The 22,968-nt window shown below is 38.9% G+C and overlaps 1 protein-coding gene across 4 annotated transcripts; it reads right to left on the bottom strand.

Moving 5' to 3' along the window:
* Positions 1 to 388: 388 nt before the first annotated feature.
* On the bottom strand, positions 389 to 17,317 carry LOC307011254 (uncharacterized protein). Of its 4 annotated transcripts, none has more exons than XM_079636699.1 (11): positions 16,956 to 17,317; positions 15,866 to 15,997; positions 9,549 to 9,711; positions 6,724 to 6,916; positions 6,544 to 6,645; positions 6,243 to 6,344; positions 3,690 to 4,376; positions 3,536 to 3,568; positions 1,494 to 3,447; positions 1,242 to 1,373; positions 389 to 1,068 (listed from the first exon to the last, which is right to left on the bottom strand). In XM_079636699.1, the coding sequence occupies exons 1-11, from the start codon at positions 17,107 to 17,109 to the stop codon at positions 848 to 850; spliced, it is 3,873 nt and encodes a 1,290-aa protein (XP_079492825.1). In that variant the 5' UTR covers positions 17,110 to 17,317; the 3' UTR covers positions 389 to 847. The 4 variants fall into 4 exon arrangements, with proteins under 4 accessions (XP_079492825.1, XP_079492824.1, XP_079492826.1 ...); XM_079636698.1 differs by having other exon boundaries at positions 3,690 to 4,379; positions 16,956 to 17,128; XM_079636700.1 differs by having other exon boundaries at positions 390 to 1,068; positions 3,690 to 4,379; positions 6,544 to 6,612.
* Positions 17,318 to 22,968: the final 5,651 nt, after the last annotated feature.

Raw genomic sequence — 22,968 nt, 5'->3', positions numbered from 1 at the left:
TCCTCCCTCTTTCCATCCTCTTTACCTTCCCTCCTCCCTCTTTCCATCCTCTTTACCTTCACTCCTCCCTCTTTCCATCCTCTTTACCTTCACTCCTCCCTCTTTTCATCCTCTTTACCTTCACTCCTCCCTCTTTTCATCCTCTTTACCTTCACTCCTCCCTTTCCATCCTCTTTACCTTCCCTCCTCCCTCTTTCCATCCTTTACCTTCCCTCCTCCCTCTTTCCATCCTCTTTACCTTCCCTCCTCCCTCTTTCCAGTCTCTTTACCTTCCCTCTCCCTCTTTTCATCATCTTTACCTTCACTCCTCCCTCTTTTCATCCTCTTTACCTTCACTCCTCCCTCTTTCCATCCTTTTTACCTTCCCTCCTCCCTCTTTTCATCCTCTTTACCTTCACTCCTCCCTCTTTCCATCCTCTTTACCTTCACTCCTCCCTCTTTCCATCCTCTTTACCTTCCCTCCTCCCTCTTTCCATCCTCTTTACCTTCACTCCTACCCTTTTTATTCTCTTTACCTTCACTCCTCCCTCTTTTCATCCAGCAGCCGATGTCCAACACACCTAATCACTCTTCCCAGTTGTTTTATCATCTTTACATTCTCCCATCCCTCTATGACAGAAATATCACAAAGTTTAACATGACGTTTCATCCAACTTCATTGTAACTGAACAAAAAAAACTGAATAATGAAAATTAACTATCTTACTATCCTCTCCTTCATTAGCCTTCTTATACTCCAACTTTTCACTTCTAATTCGGTTTCATTCTATCCTCAAAATATTTCTACACTTTAGCTCTATTTCTTACAAAAAAAGCATAATGTGCAAAGTGTTGGTGTTTGTGCCTCCCTACAAACCACCCTTTCTTTTAAGAGTCGTGATCCTGTTCCGCACATAATTTTTCACACCAGTCCATGTTCGCTGCTTCAAAGCTTCTGGCTCTGCGTGAATGCATCTTTCACAGTCTTGCTTACCAGGAACTTTGCATGTCTTGATGAACTTCATCATGTGTCTCTCTACTGCTTTTACCTCACTGTCCTCCCATTTCTTTTTTGGAGCGTTTGAAGAACCTATGAAATAATTAAAAAGTAAATTCTCATTACAACTAAATCGGTAAGTAAAGACCAAATCAAGACTGTGTCTTAATGTGTAGATTTTTTTCTTTTGGCTGGATATTGCTGCATGGAGCTAATTCATATTTATTTGATTATTGTTGTTTGTGCAATGTAGAGATTTTTCTTACATTGATCCTCCTGTGAAACAGATTGATCAGATTGAACAGGTTGATCAGTCTCTGCTGGTGCTGTTGTCTGAGATAGGTCACTGCAATCCTCCTCATCACTTGACATGGAATCACCTTGGGCCTCAAGTTGCTCTAATTGACAAAAAAAATAACACTTTATTGCTTATACTTAGCATCTGTGACATAATTATATACATAATTTAGCAAATATGTACAGCACAAATACACACAGACAGTCCAAGTATACTCAACCATTTGGGTCGATTTCAATGTCATCAAGTTTCTTTCCTTTGTAGTCAGACAGTGTTCCTTTCTCCATGGCCATTAGGACTTTACTCATTTTTGCCAGCTGCAGTGTTCCCTCTGGTAACCGGTAATACTGTCTGTGGATTCTGATATCGTGACCAAGGAAATCAGCCAGTTGGTCTGCTTCATTCTCATCAAGATTAAGAATTTTAGACATGGTTGCTATGTGTTTCCTGAGCCTAGTTGATGACAGTGCTTCAGGGTTCTTTATGCCACATTCGCAAGCAGCTTTGTTGATGCACTCTCCTCCTCTGTAGGCAGACAATGCTCCACATCTGCCAAACATAAAGGGATTCTCTGCTGGAACACCACAAAGCTCACGCGTTTCAACGAGCAGCTCCATGGCAGAAACCATGGAAGGCTTGAGAAGCACAGGAACCTTTCTCCCTCGTTTACCACGGATCTCAACTCTTGTGAAGTGGAGACACAGCTTCCTCTCAAACTCAGACAGACAGATGGCAATGTCTTCGTGTAGCTCAGAAGTGTCCCTGCTTTTAAAAGCTGACAAAAGCATCCGGGATACTTCACCTTCTCTCCTTCGGTTGAACAGGATGACCTGGGACAGCGTGACCTTGGCTAGAGCAGTGTAGCTGTCAGCAGAAGGGCAAGATCTGAGCTTACTTAGGAGCCCATTGTGTTTCTTTTCAAGATGTGTGTGCAGGACTCTGACATCCTGAGTGAAAGGAATGATTTGTGGTGTGTTCCACTTGGCTTCTTTCAATGTAGTTATAGCACCAGCAGAAATGTACTCATTCCACCTTGCCTGGTGTATTTTCCTGAAGTCTCGGGCACACTCAGCACGCTCATGATCTCCATACATCATGGCATTGCTCTCAACAATACTAGAGATCTTGTTTAAAGAATGCCCAAGTTTGAGAGCTAAAGAAGGAATGCGGTAGGTGTTTTTCTCTTCATCGTAGCCAGACACAACTTTAACAGCTGCTATGACATGTTTGAAGTTTGCTGGTATGAAGAAGTCTACCATTGTTCTCAGTGGGGTAATCTTCCTTGCTTCAAGAAGAAGTCTGCCTACTTCTCTCATCTTCTGTCTGATGTAGTCATGTTTGCTCACATCAGACCCCATCCTGTTGAACATGTGCTCCCCCAGCTGCATGATGCATCTGTCAGTATGAACTACACGCGAAACTTCATCATAGTTCATAAAGGACAGTATTTTCTTGAACCCTTTGCTCACTTCTAAGCCGACTGGTGTGTTTAGAGCACACAGAGATCGAACTCTTTTCCTGCCCTTGGCATCATCATCTTTAGGTTTCAGGGGACAGTTTTTGATATGTTTCCAAAGGCTACGCTTGTTATAAAGCCCTTGGCAGTAAATGCAATGAATGAATTCTTTGGCTCTTTGTCTATATTTTGGACGGTAGCAGGCAATCATCTCCCCATGTCCTTGTCTCACCACATCTGTGTTGTGGGCAAAGTTGCCCCTTTTTCTAAGGAGGTTTAACTGGACTCGTCTTTCTTTGGAATGTTTTGGAAATGCTACTGCCTTTACAACCCCCACTTCGTTGCGATGGACAAATTCAAGGTGTCTTGCCATTTTTGAATATGGCTTAGAGCAATAAAGGCAATACTGCTTCTTGTTGTATGTCTTGCGTTCCTGCTTTGGTGATGGCATTGACTGAATAAAAGTTTTATCACCAGATAAGGTGTTTGTCTCTTTAGATTGGCATTTCATCTTTTTTGGTGATGGTACTGTCATAGATTGATCAGATGAACTACCTGCCTCGTTGGGAGATGTTGGATGTATCAAAGCACTTTTGACCATGTCATGTCCAGAAGAACTACCATCCGATTCATCTGAGCTGATTTTTGGTATGTAGTCAACATCGCTGTAGTCTGTGACATCGCTGTAATCTGTTTCACAGTCGGCACTTCCTGAACACTGAATGAGAGAATTTAACACTTACTCATGACAGTGGTTCCTGTAACATTACATTTCATCATATTGCAGATAGCAAAGTCATAATTACCTGTCTTTTTCTTGATGGCCTTAAAGAGGATATCTGGAAAAAGGAGAAATACAAACAAATATAAATAATATACAATTTCATATAATCTATTGTTAGTTCTACCAGTGCAATACACCCCGACCATCCCAATAATTCAGCAAATGAATCTACCCACCTCCCTTAATGAGAGTGTCCCAGACACCTGTGATGAGTGAACCACAGGTGTTGATGCAGCACAAGGTGAAGATACGGGGGGAGCAGGCGAGGATGAGGATGATGAAGGCAGTGCAGGAGAAGGCGATGAGGGCTGCGCAGGCGAGGCTGTTGGTGACGTGGGTGGCGCAGGAGAAGGCGATGAGGGCTGTGCAGGCGAGGCTGTTGGTGACGTGGGTGGCGCAGGAGAAGGCGATGAGGGCTGCGCAGGCGAGGCTGTTGGTGACGTGGGTGGCGCAGGAGAAGGCGATGAGGGCTGCGCAGGCGAGGCTGTTGGTGACGTGGGTGGCGCATAAGGCGATGAGGGCTGCGCAGGCGAGGATGATGGTGACGTGGGTGGCGCAGGAGAAGGCGGTGAGGGCTGCGCAGGCGAGGATGATGGTGACGTGGGTGGCGCAGGAGAAGGCGATGAGGGCTGCACAGGCGAGGATGATGGTGACGTGGGTGGCGCAGGAGAAGGCGATGAGGGCTGCGCAGGCGAGGATGATGGTGACGTGGGTGGAGCAGGAGGTGGTGACGGTGATGAGGACAGGGCAGGATGGCATGAGGTAGATGAGGCCACTATACAAGTGGACAAAGCACAGGGTGCCGATGAAGAGGGTGCATCAGATGTGGATGCGACTGAGGATGACTGTCTTGATTGAAACCGCTTCTGCAGATATATAAAGAGCTATTTAGCTTAAACAAGAATAACATGTACATTAACAATATTGAAAACTGTAGCAGCCATATAAGATAAGAAAAAACACTGTAGGGGTGAACAAAAAAAACAAAGAAACATGTTTTGCACATTTCAAAGCAAAGATCATTAATAAGATAATAAAACTCTTAAAAAACAAACATTTATACAAACTTTACATACAAATTGTGACAATAGTCACGTTAATAGTTACATTGGTTCATACATTAAAACTGTAAACCAATAACTAGTTAAAGGATTAGTTCACTTCAGAATTAAAATTTCCTGATAATTTACTCACCCTCACACCATCCAAGATGTCCATGTCTTTCTTTAGTGGAAAAGAAATTAAGTTTTTTGAGGAAAACATTCCAGGATTTTTCTCCATATAATGGACTTCAATGGTCCACCGGGTCAAAGGTCCAGATGTGAGTTTCAGTGCAGCTTCAAAGTCTCAACACGATCCAGCCGAGGAATAAGAGACTTATCTAGACAAACCATTTGCCATTTTATAACAAAATAAACATTTATATACCACAAATGCCCGTCTTGCACTAGCTCTGATGCCCCACACATTACGTAATCACGATAAAAGGTCACGCGGAAGGCAGGCGAAAGTACCAACCTAGTGTTTACAAAGAGAACGTGCAAAGACTAAGACAAACGCCATTTCAGACGATTTTGAAGATGGAGGAGAGTTTTTCGGCCTATCCTACCTTTTTGAACTGGAACACGCATGACCTTTCAACCTGATGAAGTAATGTGTGGCGCATCGCAGAGCTAGTGCAAGACGAGCATTTGTGGTTTAAAAGTATATAAATGTTTATTTTGTTATGGCGGCTAGTTTGTCTAGATAAGACTCTTATTCCTCAGGAGTAAGGAATTACTTTTCTTATTCTTATCGCTGCATTGAAACTCACATTTGGACCTGAAACTGTTGGACCCCATTGAAGTCACTATATGGAGAAAAATCTCCTCTTCTCCTGGAATGTTTTCCTCAAAAACAGTTATTTATATTCCATTAAAGAAAGAAAGACATGAACATCTTGGATGATGTGAGGGTGAGTAAATTATCAGGAACTTTTTAATCCTGAAGTTAACTACTCCTTTAACTAGCAGAGGTTGGTAGCAAGGCGCTACATTTTACTCCATAGCATCCTTCGGATGAGACGTTAAACCGAGGTCCTGACTCTCTGTGGTCATTAAAATCCCACTGCACTTCTGGTAAAGAGTAGAGGTGTAACTCCAGTGTCCTGGAGTCCAGAACGAACGGCTTCGGAAGGTGAGGTAAACTAACAGACAGCATACCCTGAAGACCCAGATTAATTAATTGTTTCTGTTTCTCATAATTTATCCTTTTGCAATTTTTTTCTTATTCTAAATGCAATCAACATTTGATGTGTTTGGGGAATTTGGCTAACATTTTACATTTTAAATACATTCTGCTGAAATGAACGAAATGACTCGAAAAATTATTTGTTCATTTTGATGAACGAGATTCAAATATCCGAGTCAGTAAAATGATCCGAACTTCCGACTACTATTACACACGTGTGCTGGATGAAGTGGATATGCACCTACAATCAACTAAAACCAAACCTGTAAATGCATCCTATGGTTTCCCAGTGATAAAGATCTTTTCTAGTTGAACACCTGAGCAGTCAGTGGCTGCCTGTGTTGCGCGTTCATTATTTTGGGGGCAGAGCAATGAAGGGAGGAGTGTGTTTGAGTGTCGATTTCAAATATCAACAGTGTTTCTCAGAAATCACTTACTGCACTTTTAACTAGCTGGCAGTAAACATCAGTAGATAGTTGCTTCATGTATGACATGGTTACCATTTTATTCCTTGATGTTCTTGCTTTGACTGACTGCTCATGTGGACCATTGCTGTTCACCATGTCCAATTCAGGAGAGGAATCAGAAGCTGCACAATGGGGCTGGATATCAGAAAAGAAAGCAGTGTATATCAAATTCAGGATATTTGTAAAGGACAGAAAAACTTTGTTCACATTCATTCCTCTAGCTGTCCTACAATTTATCCATCATTCCTTTCACACACAACTCTATGCTAAAAGAGTCAATAATATAATGATATAATAATAATATAATGATACAGAGGTTTTGAAGTGGACTTACCGATTTCTGCGGGCCCAAACTGCTGGCTGGCTTTTTATCAGTGGATTCTGCTGATGCTTGATTTAAAGGCTTGAGAAATATGAGACCACAATCACATGGTAACTAATCAGAATGAGAGTAAAAGATTATCATGAATTTACTGATTACTGATCAATCTCTTTAGCATTTTCTTGATAGTACCTTGATTCGCCATGGCCAATCTGAGTCTCCATAATTGTAAGTGATTTCCTCCCCTGGTAGAATGTCTCGTACAGCAAAGAGACAAAGGTGAGGTTTTCTGCTCACTTCAACGGTTCTCATTTTGCAAGTAGGAATTCTGGTCTCATCGTTGACAAGTCTTCCCAAGGACGTGTCTTCTTTAGATGCATCCATGCTACAAAGACATAACATTTCCACTCAAGACTTGTAATCTTAGTATGCTAGACATTTTTATATATATATGTATTATACACATTTTTATAACTGGTTCTGAGCTCCAGTCCTGGAAACCCACCGCTCTGTATATGTTGTATGTGTTTTAATACAAGTACTCGTGTTTAAATTCACCTTATTCAGATGATCAGTCATCATCAGAACACGGCTCTATTAACTCAACTGAGTATGTCAGGTGAAGGAGACATACAGAATGTGCAGAGAGGAGGGTCTGAGAACTAGCCTGGTAATACCAGACTCTGCTACTTCACTTTGCTTCGTAGACAGAGTCTGGAATGGCATAATAGAGAAGTGTTTTCTCTCTCGCTAGGGGGCACTTGTCTGAAGTTTAAAATCATTGGTTACCCGTAAGCCAATCAGATAAGTTTAGTTAGGACGTATGTTATGCGCCTGTACAGCCACATCGAACCACAGACATCATGCATCGAACTCAAATCTATGATCGAACTTCCACTGTAAACCTGCTGTAAACACATGATGATGCGAGCGAAATACCGGAGTGAACATGGCTGTAAACGACTTTTGCAGATTATGCGTCGTTAATCTACGCATCCACGGTACAATCACGGCCTCTAAACTTATTTTTGACAGAGTGAAACAAGAAAATATTTGTAGCCAACTCTCAAATTTAGGATATCTTTTAAACTCAGCCAGTGCCGCTGCTAGCCATTTCGGTGCCCTAAGCATAATTCCTTTATGATGCGCTCTACCCCGAGAAGCTTCATGAGGCACACGCGCGCGGTCTCTTGCTCGCTCTCCCTCTCTGCCGTGCACGCGCAACGCGGTTTGGAGCACAGTCTCTGTCTCGCGGGCGCGATCGCTCTAGATTCCGGAAATTTTAACTAATTCGCGGGCGTCAGTGAGCCGCTATCAATATGCGGGAGACTCCCGGAAACACTATTTTTTTGGTGCCCCTTCAGCTCTTGGTTCCCTACGCACAGCGCGTGGTGGGAGCGGCGGCACTGGTTCTCTATAACAGAGCGAATTGCATCCCGTGTCTCGTTTCGGTTTTCGATTTCTCTAACCTACAATGTAAAACTCGGCGCTTAGCGTCTACGTCACGGCTCTCAGCCCACACTCTGTTCGTTGATTGGTCCGGCAGTCCGAAGGCCGGTGGAAAACTGAAAGATAGGCCGCTATCTCAGACTGACTACAGGAGCGAAATGAAATTAGCGGAAGTAGGAAGTCTGACGTAGTCAGGCTATCTGAGAACCACTGATCTATATGATAGTTCACTGCAGCATCCTCTCAGTTCTCAGATAAACGCATCTAAAATTTACCATTTTGTTCTCTTTTGCGAATACAGGAAAAACAAATATTGATGACTCAAGGAAACTGCACTCAGTACTCTTCGTGTCAGTTCATGGTGAATTTTAAGTATTAGGGTGTGTTCACACCTGGCATGTTTGTTTAGACCGTTAGTGCTGTTCATTTGAATAAGTGTGAACGCTGCCATCTGAACTAGGGCTGCACGATATGAGGAAAAGCTGCGATGTGCGATAACATTGTTTAATATTGCGATAACGATATGACTTGCGATAAATGTGATTGTTAACTATACTGTTCCCATGTCTTAGTGCTTTAATAGGTTCTTTGCGTGATAGGTCAAACGTTTATTACCTGCCTGGTTCAGAATACACGATTTTAGCGCGATTTTGGCACGATCCGTTTGACGTATGGGTGTCGTGGTGATTCGTAATAACGACAACGGGCGTCGGGACGCAAGATTTGATCGTTTCATCTCGTATAGTGTGTCAAAGTGGGCGACAACCTACGTCGCGTCTGCGATGCTTCACGACAGAAAGACTATAGCATGTTTAATTCTTTAACGGTCCTCCACGACGGGTTGAATATGTGAGCGAGGCGAGACGTGAGTGAGTGCAATAGTGAGTGTGTGTGCACGCCAGTGAGCGTGTGAGCGTATGTGTGTGTGTGTGCGTGCGTGAGTGAGCGAGCGAGTGAGCGAGGGACAGTGAGTGTGTGTGTTTGTGTGTCTGTGCGTGCGAGTGAATGTTTGCGAGTGAATGTGTGTGTGTGTGACGGCACGCGATGACTGGTCGGAAAGCAACGTGTAGTCTGACATGTTTCTTGTCCACGACAAGATTTTAGGAGTCAAAAACGTGTAAGTTAGTGCTAATCTGAACCAGGCATTATTCATCGTGTCAGGCTGTCTGTTGCGATGTGTTCATCGCCGGAGTTCATATCGCGATGACGATGAAAATTCGATGTATCGTTCAGCCCTAATCTGAACCCTGGTGCCACCAAACAAACTGACCGAGACGCTGAAAAAATGTGTCTCAGTTGGCTTCCAAACGAACTCTGGTGCAGTTCGAATGAAATATTAACGTAACATGGACCAGAGACATGTAAACAACCAAAAACAGGAAGATGTGACCCTAAAAGGACAGACTGGTCAAGCATAACATGTTTGACGATAGAAATGCCAATCTGAACATTAAGCGTACACGGACCAAACGAACCAAGCGAACAGAACTACAGGCATGAACTAAGTATTTTACAGTTCCAGATATTTTAGCATCCCTACTACATCAATCCAACAGTTCTATACTCACCACCAATTTTTGCCATGCCACTGAAAATCAAACAGGAACGTGTTCTCAGCTTCAGTGTAGTGTTCAGTTCGGTCAAGACTCTCCTGTGAACTCAGAAGTTCACCTCTGTATTCAAGAACAAAATCACCTCTGAAGAAAGCTCCAGCGGTGAAAACTCCACGACCTAAAGAGGAGAAATAGCTTCAGTTTCTTTAATGTCAACTATTATTTTGATTATTACTAAAAGTTCTCAACCATATTATGTACATTATATGATGTAAAAGGGAAATTACTGAAGGAAAATAGTCAATAGCCAGGCTAATCTCGAAGCATGCTTTGCTTTTTTTACTTTACATTATACTTTTAAGTCTTAAAAGTATACAGTTAAAATGTACTCAATTTTTTTTAGACAATCAATATTATCATGGCTATATATTGTTTAGAACAGAGTGCTGAAGTGATGACGTATTTTTGCAGACCAACCGGGTAGTTCACCTCCCCTGGTTCCCTCCACAAAAACCTTATAGGATTTGCAGAAAATAAGCTAAAGTTAGTCTATAAACTACACCACAGTTGCAAAACTTCAACTTCCTTATGATGAAGGTTCAACAACTCATCTAGAATGTGTCTGTGTTGCATTAATTTAAAAAACAATTATGTTTGTTTATTATTTGCATCTCTTTCGGATAGTTTTCTTTGTGGTATATGGATGTTTTATTTGGCTTCTATAGTTTAGATAAAAGTATAGAGGGTTTTTTTGTTGTTGTTGATAAATGTGCCTACAGGAACTCTAAAGCTTTAAGATCCATCTCCCTTTGTAATATATATAATGTTTTTGCATTCTTATAATGCATGTTGACTGATTGTGTGCCGTGTACATCCTTTAATCTACCTGTATAGAATAGTTTGCAAGAGTGCGATTATAAACACAACGAGGCTGTAAAAGTGACTAGATGAGTTTATCTGTTCAGTTGATGGTGTTTAATGTCCCAGACAACTTGTCTCCCATTTAGACGCTTGTTAGCAACTGTCTTTTACAAGACAAGTAAAGGCTTTTTTTTAAAAACACACAAGAGAGCATTACTGATGTATTTTATGTTGTAGAATAAACGTGATGTTTACTTGCACACCGATACGCTGATAAAAAACAACAAACAAAAAACACCTTATTGAAATAATCCATTCTGCCGTGCAAAGGCAAAGGACTGTGACTTAAATTGTGGTCGAAAATTCGTTATTTTTGGCACAATCGAGACCTCCTTTATCATGTGGATAAGTATCTTGAGTCAATTATATTGTTTTTTCAAAAAAAAGAATGGGTTGTCTTAACAGTAATTTCAAAAAGCCCACGAGAAACCAAGGCAGAACACCGTAACTCCAGTTACCGCTCTTTGGCTTTGTTTTGCAACGCTCAAATTGAGTTACGGTACTCTGCCTTTGTGTAGCCGCCCGTCAATATGAAGATACTGTGCCGGTGTTCTATCAAATAATGCCACCTATCAGATTGTACGGTGTTCTGCCTTTGTTTTACTGTCCATTAAAATTGTATTACAGTGTAGCCTGTGCACTTGGTACAGCTTCCATCAGTCCCTGTAGTTTCTGATGTCCCCAGAGCTTAGTCCTGCACAAACGCGGTCAGAACATTTAGTACGGTCTAAACCCACTCCATTGACAAACGTGCGATATCGATCGCGAAGGATATGACAGAAAAATTACACATGCCGTAGCAGATGAATACAACAAAGAACTAAAGCCCCGCCTCACCCAGATCGGGTACCGGACCTGGTTAAAACATTCATGCATCTAGCTGGCAGAGAGCCAAAACTGCACAGACGCCTTTAGCACCGCCCTGAACACCGTCGAGCCAACGCTGGACTAATAGCCTATGTCACAGGGAGTGATAATATAATGAAGCAACAAGTGCTGGTGCATACAACATCAGACCAGCTGTTACGCGAGTTATACCTACAATCACAGCGTCTGGAATAAATCCGCGGGACGAGCGAAGTGCACCACCACAATAACAGGGCAGACAGCTGAAACCACCACACACTGAAAAGACGCAGAACACAGAAGGTTGTGCTATAAATGCATTAGTCGTCGAGGTAGTCCAGAACGCACTCCCCACTGAGTCCCAAAGGGGAAATGGCATTCGTAATTTTCATGAACATACAAGGAGCGCGACACCTTCGAACACAAATCTCGGGAACCTCCTGTGATAAAGGGGTTCTCAATGTTGAAGTGTATGCGTCTTTTAGATCCACCGCTATAAACCAGTCCCCGGGTCGAATGTGCGCAACGATCTGTTTTATCATTTTGAATGCGCTTAGCAAGTCTTATGTCACTCGATACCATACTCTTTACCACAATGGAGGTATTTTGTCATGTCTAATGTATTAATAATGCCATCAGAATGCAACCAAAGCACAGGATAGTAGGGGTGTAACGGTACATGTATTCGTACCGGACCGTTTCGGTACAGGACTTTCGGTACGGTGCACATGTGCACCGAATGCAATCTGTCACGTAAATTAGGCTAGTTTTGTGTGCAGAACATACATCCATTGCGAGTTTCCACACGAACATATTAAGTGTCGGAAGTCTCCGCGTTGCACTGATTAAATCTGATTAATCGTTTTTGTGATTCAAATACATGTAAAAATTACCATAACATCTGTCTTCCTGTGTGCGGACATTTGTTTATGTTGCTGTGACAACGAAACACGTGCAAGCGCGCCTGCGTTAAGAGCGCTGACGCGCTCATCTGTGGACATTTCCGAATGCCTTTCTGTTAAAAGCGGGCTTTCCACACAAACAAACGTACATGTGTCATTAGTATGAGAAAAAAAATTTGGATTTTAACTCTCGGGTCGGGCTCGGACATAAATATCGCATAAATAAAGATCACCACATACACGGCATGCTCGCTTTAGCCCAGCCTCTTGCTAGCTAGTGTCACGGACAATATTGGTTTGAGAGTATTTTATTAGTGGAGAACTTTGCAGCAGTATTTTATTTCTTATTCTTTTTTTATTTTATATCTTTTTTATTTATTAGCCTAACGTTATATTTTATTAAAAAGTGTGTTTAAAAAAAGTGTAAACAAATTGTTAAAAAAAAGTTTATAGTAAACAACCAGCAGTTTAATGTTTTGCATTTCTTTCCCTTACTGTACCGAAAATGAACCGAACCGTGACTTTAAAACCGAGGTACGTACCGAACCGTGATTTTTGCGTACCGTTACACCCCTACAGGATAGTAATAAGTAGATGGTTATAAGTAATTGTAAATCATACAAATTAAATGCCATGATCACTAGATTTTATACAGCTGTTACTATAATTATTTTGTTAATGGTGATCAGCAACCAAATATTGATAATGTGGAAGTTACTGCCTTTTGGATGACATCTCACTTGTTGCTGACAATACAAAGGCAGAGTACAGTAACTTTAAAATAGTGGTCAAAAGTCAAGGTTGCGCTCAAGATTTTTTTATGTAAATCATTTTCATTACTAAAACATCTAATTGCAAGATTTCCAGTGTCCTACCTATAATTAATGTAAATTTGGCGGGACAACTAAAAATCTTTAAAGTAATTTTTCTCAGTTCCACACACGAGTTAAGGTCTTTTGCCTTTGTAGGGCAGCACTGTCCTGGTTTACATGCAAACCAATAACCACATAAACCACAAGACTTTATAAGTAAATCAGGTAAATTATCTCAAAACCTAAACATTCGTGTATCTGACTGTGTATTCCATATGTCATGTCAGTTGTGATGTTAAAGGTCAAGTTCTGTATTTTACACTTAAAGCCCTGTTTTCCGATCGTTTCTGACGAAATAGAACGGTTAAGTTTAAAAGACACATGCTGCTGTCCCGAGAATTTTAGGTTTATTTTCTTGGGGCCAAAAATTCTTGGGACAGGAGCATGTGTCCAAATTTTAATCTTAACCGTTCTATTTCATCAGATACGATCTGTAAACAGGGCTTTAAGTGTAAAATACCGAACTTGTCCTTTAAATAAAGCCAAGTGTATTCCAGAATTTTAGCGGAAAACTTACATATTCTCCTCTCATGCAGTATCGGATGCAGTATTTTGACTGTACCCCTTCTGCATGAGATGAGAACACATTTTAAGAGTTTCTTGGGTCAAGAAAACACTCGCTCTGTCTGGATGTGCTTAAATCCACAGTATGTAAACTTTCCTGTCACACATCACACATGCTCACTTCAATAAGCCACAGAATGCAGGTGTTTACATGCAAATTTGGAATAAGGGGTAAAAATCTATCTGTGTCGATTGGCTTAAGCCGTTTATGATGACCTTAGTCTGCATTTACATGACCACAAGAACTGTCTGCTTATTATGCAATCGAGTTAACCTGTTAACCTTCACCAGAGCGAGGACGCTCTGAAGCGTTTTTTTTTTAAAATAGTTCAAAGTTACTATCAGATTTAATGTTATTACCTTGACAAACTATACATCATTAAAAATATATAAGTCTCACGTTTCAGTATTTGACCACTATTGTATTCTGAGAAACTTATAGTGACAGTTATGTCTTAATTTGTGTCAGGATTTATGTAATGAAAAAATGAGTCGATACCTTTAATATGAATTATGAGCGTCAGCTGCTCCATTCAGAAAAAAACTCCGGTGCTGTTGTCTTGAGAACGCGTGACAAAACAACGTTCCTCAGGGCTTTTGGCTCAAAAATGTGCAGATTTGGAGAAATATTGATATATTATCATAGGTTTACATCATATTTCTATAGACAGGAATAATATTTATTGAATTTATATCCAAATGCGTCGGTGTATACATAAAGAGCGCTGGATACTCTGATGTACTGTGTTTTCAATCCATACAGCAGAATGAGGGCGCTCTATGCACAGTTTTTTCCAAATATGGAAGCTCACGAAGAAGAACAATAACCTGTGACCTTCCAGGACATCACTGACATAAACACAGCTAACGTTAGCTTTCAGAGATCGCTATAACATGCAGATAAAGATGTTTTGAAGACAATAAACATGATTGCAATGATATTTGATTTACCTGTGTTCTTCGAGCCATGTCAGGTATTTTTATAATAATAGATTATATGTATAATGTAATGCTAATCGGTATAGACTTTACAATAGTGCAGAATAATATCAAATCATATATTTTCTGTCTGATTTTCTTTTCTGAAGCCAAATAAGCTCATAGAAGATTATTTAAAACACTCGACTTGCACTATAAAGTAAGTTTGGAGCACAAACGGGGTTTTAATCTCATAAATTGTCGTGTATTGATGGTGTGCTAAGCTAACATGCTAGCTAGCTCTCTAGTTGCACCTGCCATCTAGCTGTTATTTTTTATGATTTTTTTTCTAAATCGGAATGCTTACTGAAATATTTCTTTATTTAAGAAAGGCATTTGATACAGTTTCAAATGTGAAGTGAAGATTATGAAAGAAATTAGGGGGTGAAACACCATGATTAGCCAGTCGTTAGGCATTATAATGGAGACAAAGGAAAAGCATATTTATGGCCATAAGCAGGCTGGAAAGGTGTAAATGTGTGCAGGAGAGAGTGACACTGAATGGGGCTCGTTTGCACCACAAAACAATAGAGACAATAGACTGAATAGATGCTAATAGATGACAATAAACACAAGTTTGCATTTTAGAGTCAATTCAAAATAAAGTCATTTGAGATGATCTTGAAAAACATTTAACAAAATACAGAGTTTTAGACTTATCACCTTCAAATTTTAAATATAACATGGTCAGACATGTGTCTTTAGCTGGAGTGCATTTCTAGAGTGCTGACGGGCCAACTTCAATTTAATTTTCATGAAGATGTTTCATAAAAATAAATTTCTAATAACTTACACAACTTTGAAGCTATTCATAATTTTTTTTTCATTATGACAATAATTCATTCTACATTTCCAATAAAGTGGCAGGTGTCAGCTTTCAAATGAGATCATGCTTGAGCTTTTAGGACAAAGGGTCAATTAATTGAATCTTTTTTAGGTTGGGTATGCTATTTCTGGGGATTTTTCAAAAGTGGCGCTGAAGGCTAACAGGTTAAGAATGTGCAAGTAAACATTAACGTTAGGTTGATAGAACTGGAAGTGCAAACATTTAAATGTTGCTGTTTTAGGGCTCATGCCTGCAGAACTCTATTCAGGAATCTTGACTGCACAATAAAAAAAATAAAAAATATTTTTCAACTTGTGAAACATGGATATTAGTTGGCCTAATAACCATATGACTCGCCTCACATTAAATTCTCAGTTATGTAGATTAACATGATCACTAAACTGCTTAGTCATAAATACTTGCCTTTATATTTGCTGATGAACTGCTCTTGAAGCCCAGGCTTGTCGGTTTCACAGGCAATGTGGTGCTCAGCGTCCTGCAGAGGTTTTCTACGTCTTTTATTTCCCAGCATGCTGACTTTCTTTCTTGCAATGACTGGAAAAAATGTATAAAAAATATAAGGTGAATGAAATAAACAAGCATATTTAAACAATCTTGTTGATCTTACTGGATTTGTTCACCCAAAAACATACATAATTAACATACAATTACATTAATTGTTGTTCCAAATTAACCTCATGTTGTTCCAAACCTGTGTTGTGTTTTTTCTGTTCAACACTAAAGTATATCTTTATATTATATCACAGAGCTCTATTCAATGACATCACATGTGACCAGTCTACAACAGGCATTTAGATAAAAAGGGCAATGTCAATGATGCCAAAAACCATTGGTTCTTGTGTGTCCTGTGACCACAATTGACATAAATCTACTGTATATTCATATTTGATTTAAGAGCTACAGCATATGGGAGATTTTCAATAACCAGCTAGATTCATAGGGACTATTTTTAATGTGCTTTTTGTCTGCTTTGGAGCTTGAAACACAATAAAAATACTATAAAATGTCTATGTACCGTCATTGGGCAAAACAATCAATATAAAAATAATTAATAAATAAAAAATAAAAAAACATTCCACTGAATTTTGTTTATAATTGAATAATGTATTACATAAAATAAATAATATATCAAATAATAATGATGTAAAAAATTTGCTATTTGACAACACTTCTGAGAAAAACAATGACATAGTAGACTATCACTGACTCGGTTGTTTTGGTTAATTTGTAGAATCTAAAGAAGTATTATATAAAAAATAATAGCAAAATTATATTTACTGGTCAATACCTACAAGTAGACAACAAACTTTTTTCCTTATAGCAACAAATCATCAAATGAGAAGCAAGCTCAAATATAAGCGATAAGTAAATAAAACTCTAAGCAAAAAAAATAATTAAACCAATAAAATAAACATACATCTTATTAACTTTCATATTTCTCAATGCATTTAGTTATCTTATCATGCATTTTCAGGACAAGTCTTGATCTCACCTTTCCTGCGTGGTGGAGGGTTGTCGTCTGTTCTATGGTCTGTTTCGCGTCTTGTCACGTGTGCATTTCCCGGGAAAACGCATCCACGCACGGTCGACACTTGCGTAAATGACGTAGTTACGTATTTTGATTTCACGTGTTTTTGTCGTTTCATCACGTGTCGTGTCCATAGACTGTAAAAAAATAGGTCGTGTCCCACAACTAATAAATTAATGGTATTTCACATTAAAGGGCGAAGAAGCTGCTAGACCTTGTAAAAGTGCTTTAAAAACGCATAGCCACAACAGATTGTCGTCTTTTGAGCAGCACTTCTGATTAAGCTACACGTTATATACCTGTCAGTCTGTTAGTTCATCTCTCTGTCACTGCAGTCAGTCCCAGTGGGGAAGGGCGCGCGCGCGATCAGAGTCAGTGCTGTGGGGGAAGGGCGCCCGCGCGATCAGCGCTGTGGGGGAAGGGCGGCTGATCTCAACATGAGCAGATCTCAGTCAGACTGGCAGTCAGAGGCAGAGCTAGGGCTAGGGTAGGGTTAGGGTTAGGGTTAGGGTTGGATATCCAATGGCTTTTAAAATCAAGTAAGAGCAAAATAAACCTGTAAACAAACATGTAAATGTGTCAGCTTGATTCATGATCATTTTAAACATTTTATTTTCTTTTGTATGACTATACTGCTCTGTCTCTCCCCCTCCCTCCCTCTCTCTCTCTCTCTCTCTCTCTCTCTCTCTCTCTCTCTCTATATATATATATATATATATATATATATACAAGGGCGTAGATTTGGTTTGAACATTGGCGGGGGTTTTTTTTTCATGGTATAAATATTGTGGGGGGGGGGGGGGGTTGTAGGGGTTATCTCCCCCACAAACTACGCCCCTGTATATATATATATATATATATATATAGAGAGAGAGAGAGAGAGAGAGAGAGAGAGAGAGAGAGAGAGAGAGAGAGAGAGAATGTTTGCTGTAACTCCACTCCTCTAGTATAGTTCTTATCAGTCGCTTTAGTACATTTCTTGAACCTTAAGATTTGCAAACCAGTAAGTGCATTTCTCAAAACAATTTGTACAAACAACAAAACACAATAGATTACCATCAAAAGCCTGTAACTTGCTCAAAATACTAGTACTAAATCAATTAATTAAATTGTGTCATTGTTTGCAAACAAGAATGTCAAAATGCTTAGTCAGGTTGTCAATATAACTGTACTCTATCAATATTTTCAGAAATAAACTATGATTTTGATGACAATGATTGAAAATGCATAAGACTGCACTTAATATCTGTATGACACACATGTACGCATTACTCTAGATGAGATTGGACAGGATTCACAGATACACTGTTGGTCTGTCAAAAAATGACTGTACAATGTCATTGCGATATAAAGAAAAAGACTATGTCACACATATACTGTATGTACGTGTGTGTGTTTTACATTATGTCTCTATCAAGTATATTTACTGTATAATGTAAATTGCAAGTAGACTGCTGTAATATAGCATTACAGTAAGTCTACAGTTTATGGTATACAGTACAGTATGTGAACACTGTCTGATTACACACCTGTTTTGTCTACAAACGCTTGAATGATTGAGGACATACATGGTTGTTTTCCAAACATTCGGCTGCACCATTCGACCGCCTCTGCCATAAGGTTATGACTGAGAACATTATCTACAATAGTGGCCCTTATTTCTTCAGAAACACACAATCTTGGCCTGTTCTACCTCTTCCTCAGTTTTACCTCTGTACCCTTCCACCACACATACTTACTCCTCTTCTTCTTCTTCTTCTTCTTCTTCTTCTCGGCTGTTCTTCGGTTGTTCTTCCATTCTCAGAGTGTGTAACGTGTTGTGCTCTGTCTATTATGCTTCCCAAATGAGATGCACTCTGAGCTATTATAGAGAACTGGATGATCATTGATTGATCTAATGCTTTACATTCCCCTTCATTAGTGAAATTCAGAATTCACCTCTGCAATTCAACAAAATGTAAATGTAAATTCAGGACAAAAAAAATCTAATAGAATTGCATAGAAAATGTATTGACAGTTTATGACAACTATTTCATCCATTCTGCATTAATGACTTATGGAACTAATGCCTGTATGTTTTGAGGGGTAAGACTATTCAACAGAGAACCAGTATAATACATTTTGATCAACATGACATAAGAAATTAATAATGTAAGAAACAGCAGACACTTGTAGCCTACATCAATTGCATGAATGTAACAAAGCATTTGCAATTTGTTCAAATGAATGATTGATTTTTATGATGTGCACAAGTGACTAGATAATGTGGAGGTTGAACAATAATTTTTGTTGTGATCTGAGAAATGCACCAAAGTGACTGAGAAAAACTGTAAAATAATATGATATAATTAGAATGTTTGCTGTGCTCTCCTCTATATAATATACTATAATATAAAGATGATGTTTGATGTAACTGCTCTCCTATATATAAAATATATATAAAGAGAATGTTTGCTGTTCCTGGTTTCCTCTAATATAGGCTAAAGAGAATGTGTTGCTCTGTGTGTGTGACTGTGTTCTCCTGCTCGTGCGGTGGGTGGGGGAGGGGCGGCGGCCGCTCAGGGACATCGCGGATGAAAGAGAACGGCAGAACGCAAAGTAGGAGAAAACACTTAAAACAAATAAACTCACTCATAAAAGCAAGCGATTTAGCACGTTTTCATTTTGTGGCTTGTGTATTTTTATTAAACAAACTCAGATGAATAAATCATCACACCCATATTGACAGATTTAAGCAGTTGTCCCGCTTTTGGAAGGAAATATGTACTTTTTAAATTCACATGACTTAATCTGTATGTCCCTTCCCCGCTTCAAACTCGTTCCTACATGATTAATAAACTCCTATGTTACTGTTCGTGCTGTAGTCACGGTGACGCGGGGAAGCGCGATCTTCACACACACACACAGAGCAGAGACTGATGCGAGAGCAAAACGCGAGGATTAAAAGTTAAAAAAAACATGCTCATATAAGTCATGAGAGGTCCTGCTGCTCAGGGCAATTGAGTCTATTTTTATTTAAATACTAATTATTGGGAATTTTTCTATAATTTAATGTGGATTATCTGTCAATTCAGATCATAACCATGATCGTTTTTGCCTCCGCCATGTTTGTTGATGACGTATTGGCCTCTGATTGGTCAGATCATCAAGTCCCGCTTTTGTAGTGCTCTGATTGGTCAGAATCCCCGAAGTGTGTATCTTTTCCGGAAGTGCAGTACTCCTAGAGGGCGCTGTGTTATACACACTTTAGTGGGGGGGCATACACACTTCACATACACAAATCACTTAAAAGTGATTTTTTGGGACAAGTGAGATTTTAAGTCTGGACACCATTTTAGAGTATGCTGAATGCCATTATATAGTCAAACAAATGAGGACATACAAAATGTCCTAAATTTTTTAGGTGGTCCTCAGTTTACTGGTGTGTATCCTGGTGAATGTACCCAAAAGGGACATAAGCACACACACACACACACACACACACACACACACACACACACACACACACACACACACACACACACACACACACACACACACACACACACACACACACACACACACACACACACACACACACACACACACACACTCTTCTGCTCATCAAGGCTGTTTAATTTATTTATTATTATCAATGAAAACAGTTGCGCTGCTAGTGCTTACCAGTAATAATTTTTTGTGAAAATAAATAAATAAAAAACTTCAGGATTCTTTGAGGAGTAGAAAATGTATTTATTTGAAATAGAATATTTTGTAACATTATAAATGTCTTTACTGTCGCTTTTGATCAAATAAACGCATCCTTGTTGAGTAAAAGTATTAATTTCTTTCCAAAATGAAAATATTTATGGATGAAAGACACAAGTTTCACCTTGGCATAAACACTATAATTTATGTTCTGAGAATATTCATAATTTGCTGATTTAACAATCTTCAAATAAATGCATGAGCTGTGCTAAATCCAAGGCGAATGCTTTATATTAACATCTGTGTTATGAGACAATGAACCCTCTCTGTTAATAAAATCTGTGGTTAGTGTCAAACAATGTTGTTGAAACAACTGTGGTTTGTAACATGCGTTGCTCAATGTTTTTGATGACCATGGGGTCTGAACGGATGAAGCCCACCCAAAAGTGATGGCGAGACACACACACACACACACACACACACACACACACACGACTTCTATTGTTCGTGGTTATCCAGAGCAACTAATCCTCACGGGATCAAACCATTCAAGAACAGAGCGAGAGAAGAAAACAACTGCAGAGCTACACGCCGTAAAACCACAGAAAGAGAATCGCCTACAATTCTTGTTAATGTCATCTTAAAAAGAGAGAGGAAAAGAAAAAAAAGAGAGATGTATTTCTACACAATACTAGCTAACTAGAGCATGGCAGCTGTGCATCTAACCGGTTATTACATTCCATCTAGCAGCTTAGTGGAAAAAACAGCAGCCCGCATCACTATTATTATTGCTCATCATAACCACAATCTTAGAAGAAAAGGTTCTATATGGAACCTCAAAGGGTTCCGTCAGATGTTTCATATATATATAGAACCTTTTAGGGGTTCCAATGACGGGATAATTTTATGGACATAATTTTAATGAATTCACTGTTTTAATTCATTTAATTTTAATAAAAATGTTTTGATTAAACAGCTCGTAAACACCTTATCATTAAAAAAATAATAATTTGTTAAACATGAAAGTATTATGCAATTTCTGTATACAGGTGAAAATTAGAATATCGTGCAAAAGTTAATTTCAGTAATTCAACTTAAAAGGTGAAACTAATATATTATATAGACTCATTACATGCAAAGTGAAATATTTCAAGCCTTTATTAGTTATCATTTTGATGATTATGGCTTACGGCTTATGAAAACCTTTTCACAATATTCTAATTTTGAATTTGGGGTTTTCATAAGCTGTAAGCCATAATCATCAAAATTATAACAAATATCGGCTTGAAATATCTCACTTTGCATGTAATGAGTCTATAATATATTAGTTTTACCTTTTAAGTTATTATTAATTTTTAATAATAACTTAAAAGGTAATCGATATTAAAAATTTTCAAGTTTCATCTGTATATATACAAATATATATATATATATATATATAGAACTCCACTGAAGCTTTTTTTCCTAGAGTGTAGAGTTAGTCAGTCTAAGTATTAAACTGAGCAGATGTACAGTAGTAAATGTAGTACTTAGGGACACAATGTCAGAACGTGAGAGGGAAAAAAAGGAAACGGGGGAAAGAAGATAAACAGTTGACTCATGCTTTGATAATAACCCATAATACATAAACACATCCACCCAGTCATTAGAGGAGTCTCACACTGTACAGTGAGGGTATAGTCCTGTCCCGCCAGCAACACTTCAAACGCATAGTTCACCCAAAAAACTCATTCTCATCATTTACTCACCCTCGTGTCGTCCCAAACCTGCATGACTTTACAGACGTTTAGCAGAACGTGTGGAAAACAGCCGTGCGGTAGACACTGGACGTAAAAAGACACAAAAAGCAGCATTAAAAACCTTAGTTAACATGAACCATACTTCTACAGCATCAATCTTAGTTCATTTACAAAAAAAAAAACATTTTTGAAATCAAGTTTTATTAAATTTTGTTAATGCCCTTTGACCTAACGTGAACAGAAAATGTAATTGTATTAAATAGATTAGTAAATGTTAAAAAATATATTGCTCATTTTTGTTAATACATTAATGTTAACAAATGAGACCTTATTTTAAAGTGTTACAATAAATATTCAATATTTACTAAAAGTGAATCAAACATTAGATTTCCCTTCTTACTCAAATTTCAACCGGTTTGTCACAAAGCTATAGTTTCAGAAGATACATGGACTTTTTAACATTTAAAGAAATAAGTGATAATTCAAAACAGGTTATTTTAGTGTTTATAAATGGTCATATGTACTGTAGAATATAAAACAAAGTAAAAAAT

Source organism: Phoxinus phoxinus (assembly GCF_949152265.1).
Source record: "Phoxinus phoxinus genome assembly, chromosome: 15".
NCBI lineage: Eukaryota > Metazoa > Chordata > Actinopteri > Cypriniformes > Leuciscidae > Phoxinus > Phoxinus phoxinus.
Note: the sequence above shows the minus strand (reverse complement) of the source record. Positions and strands in the feature narration are given on the sequence as shown.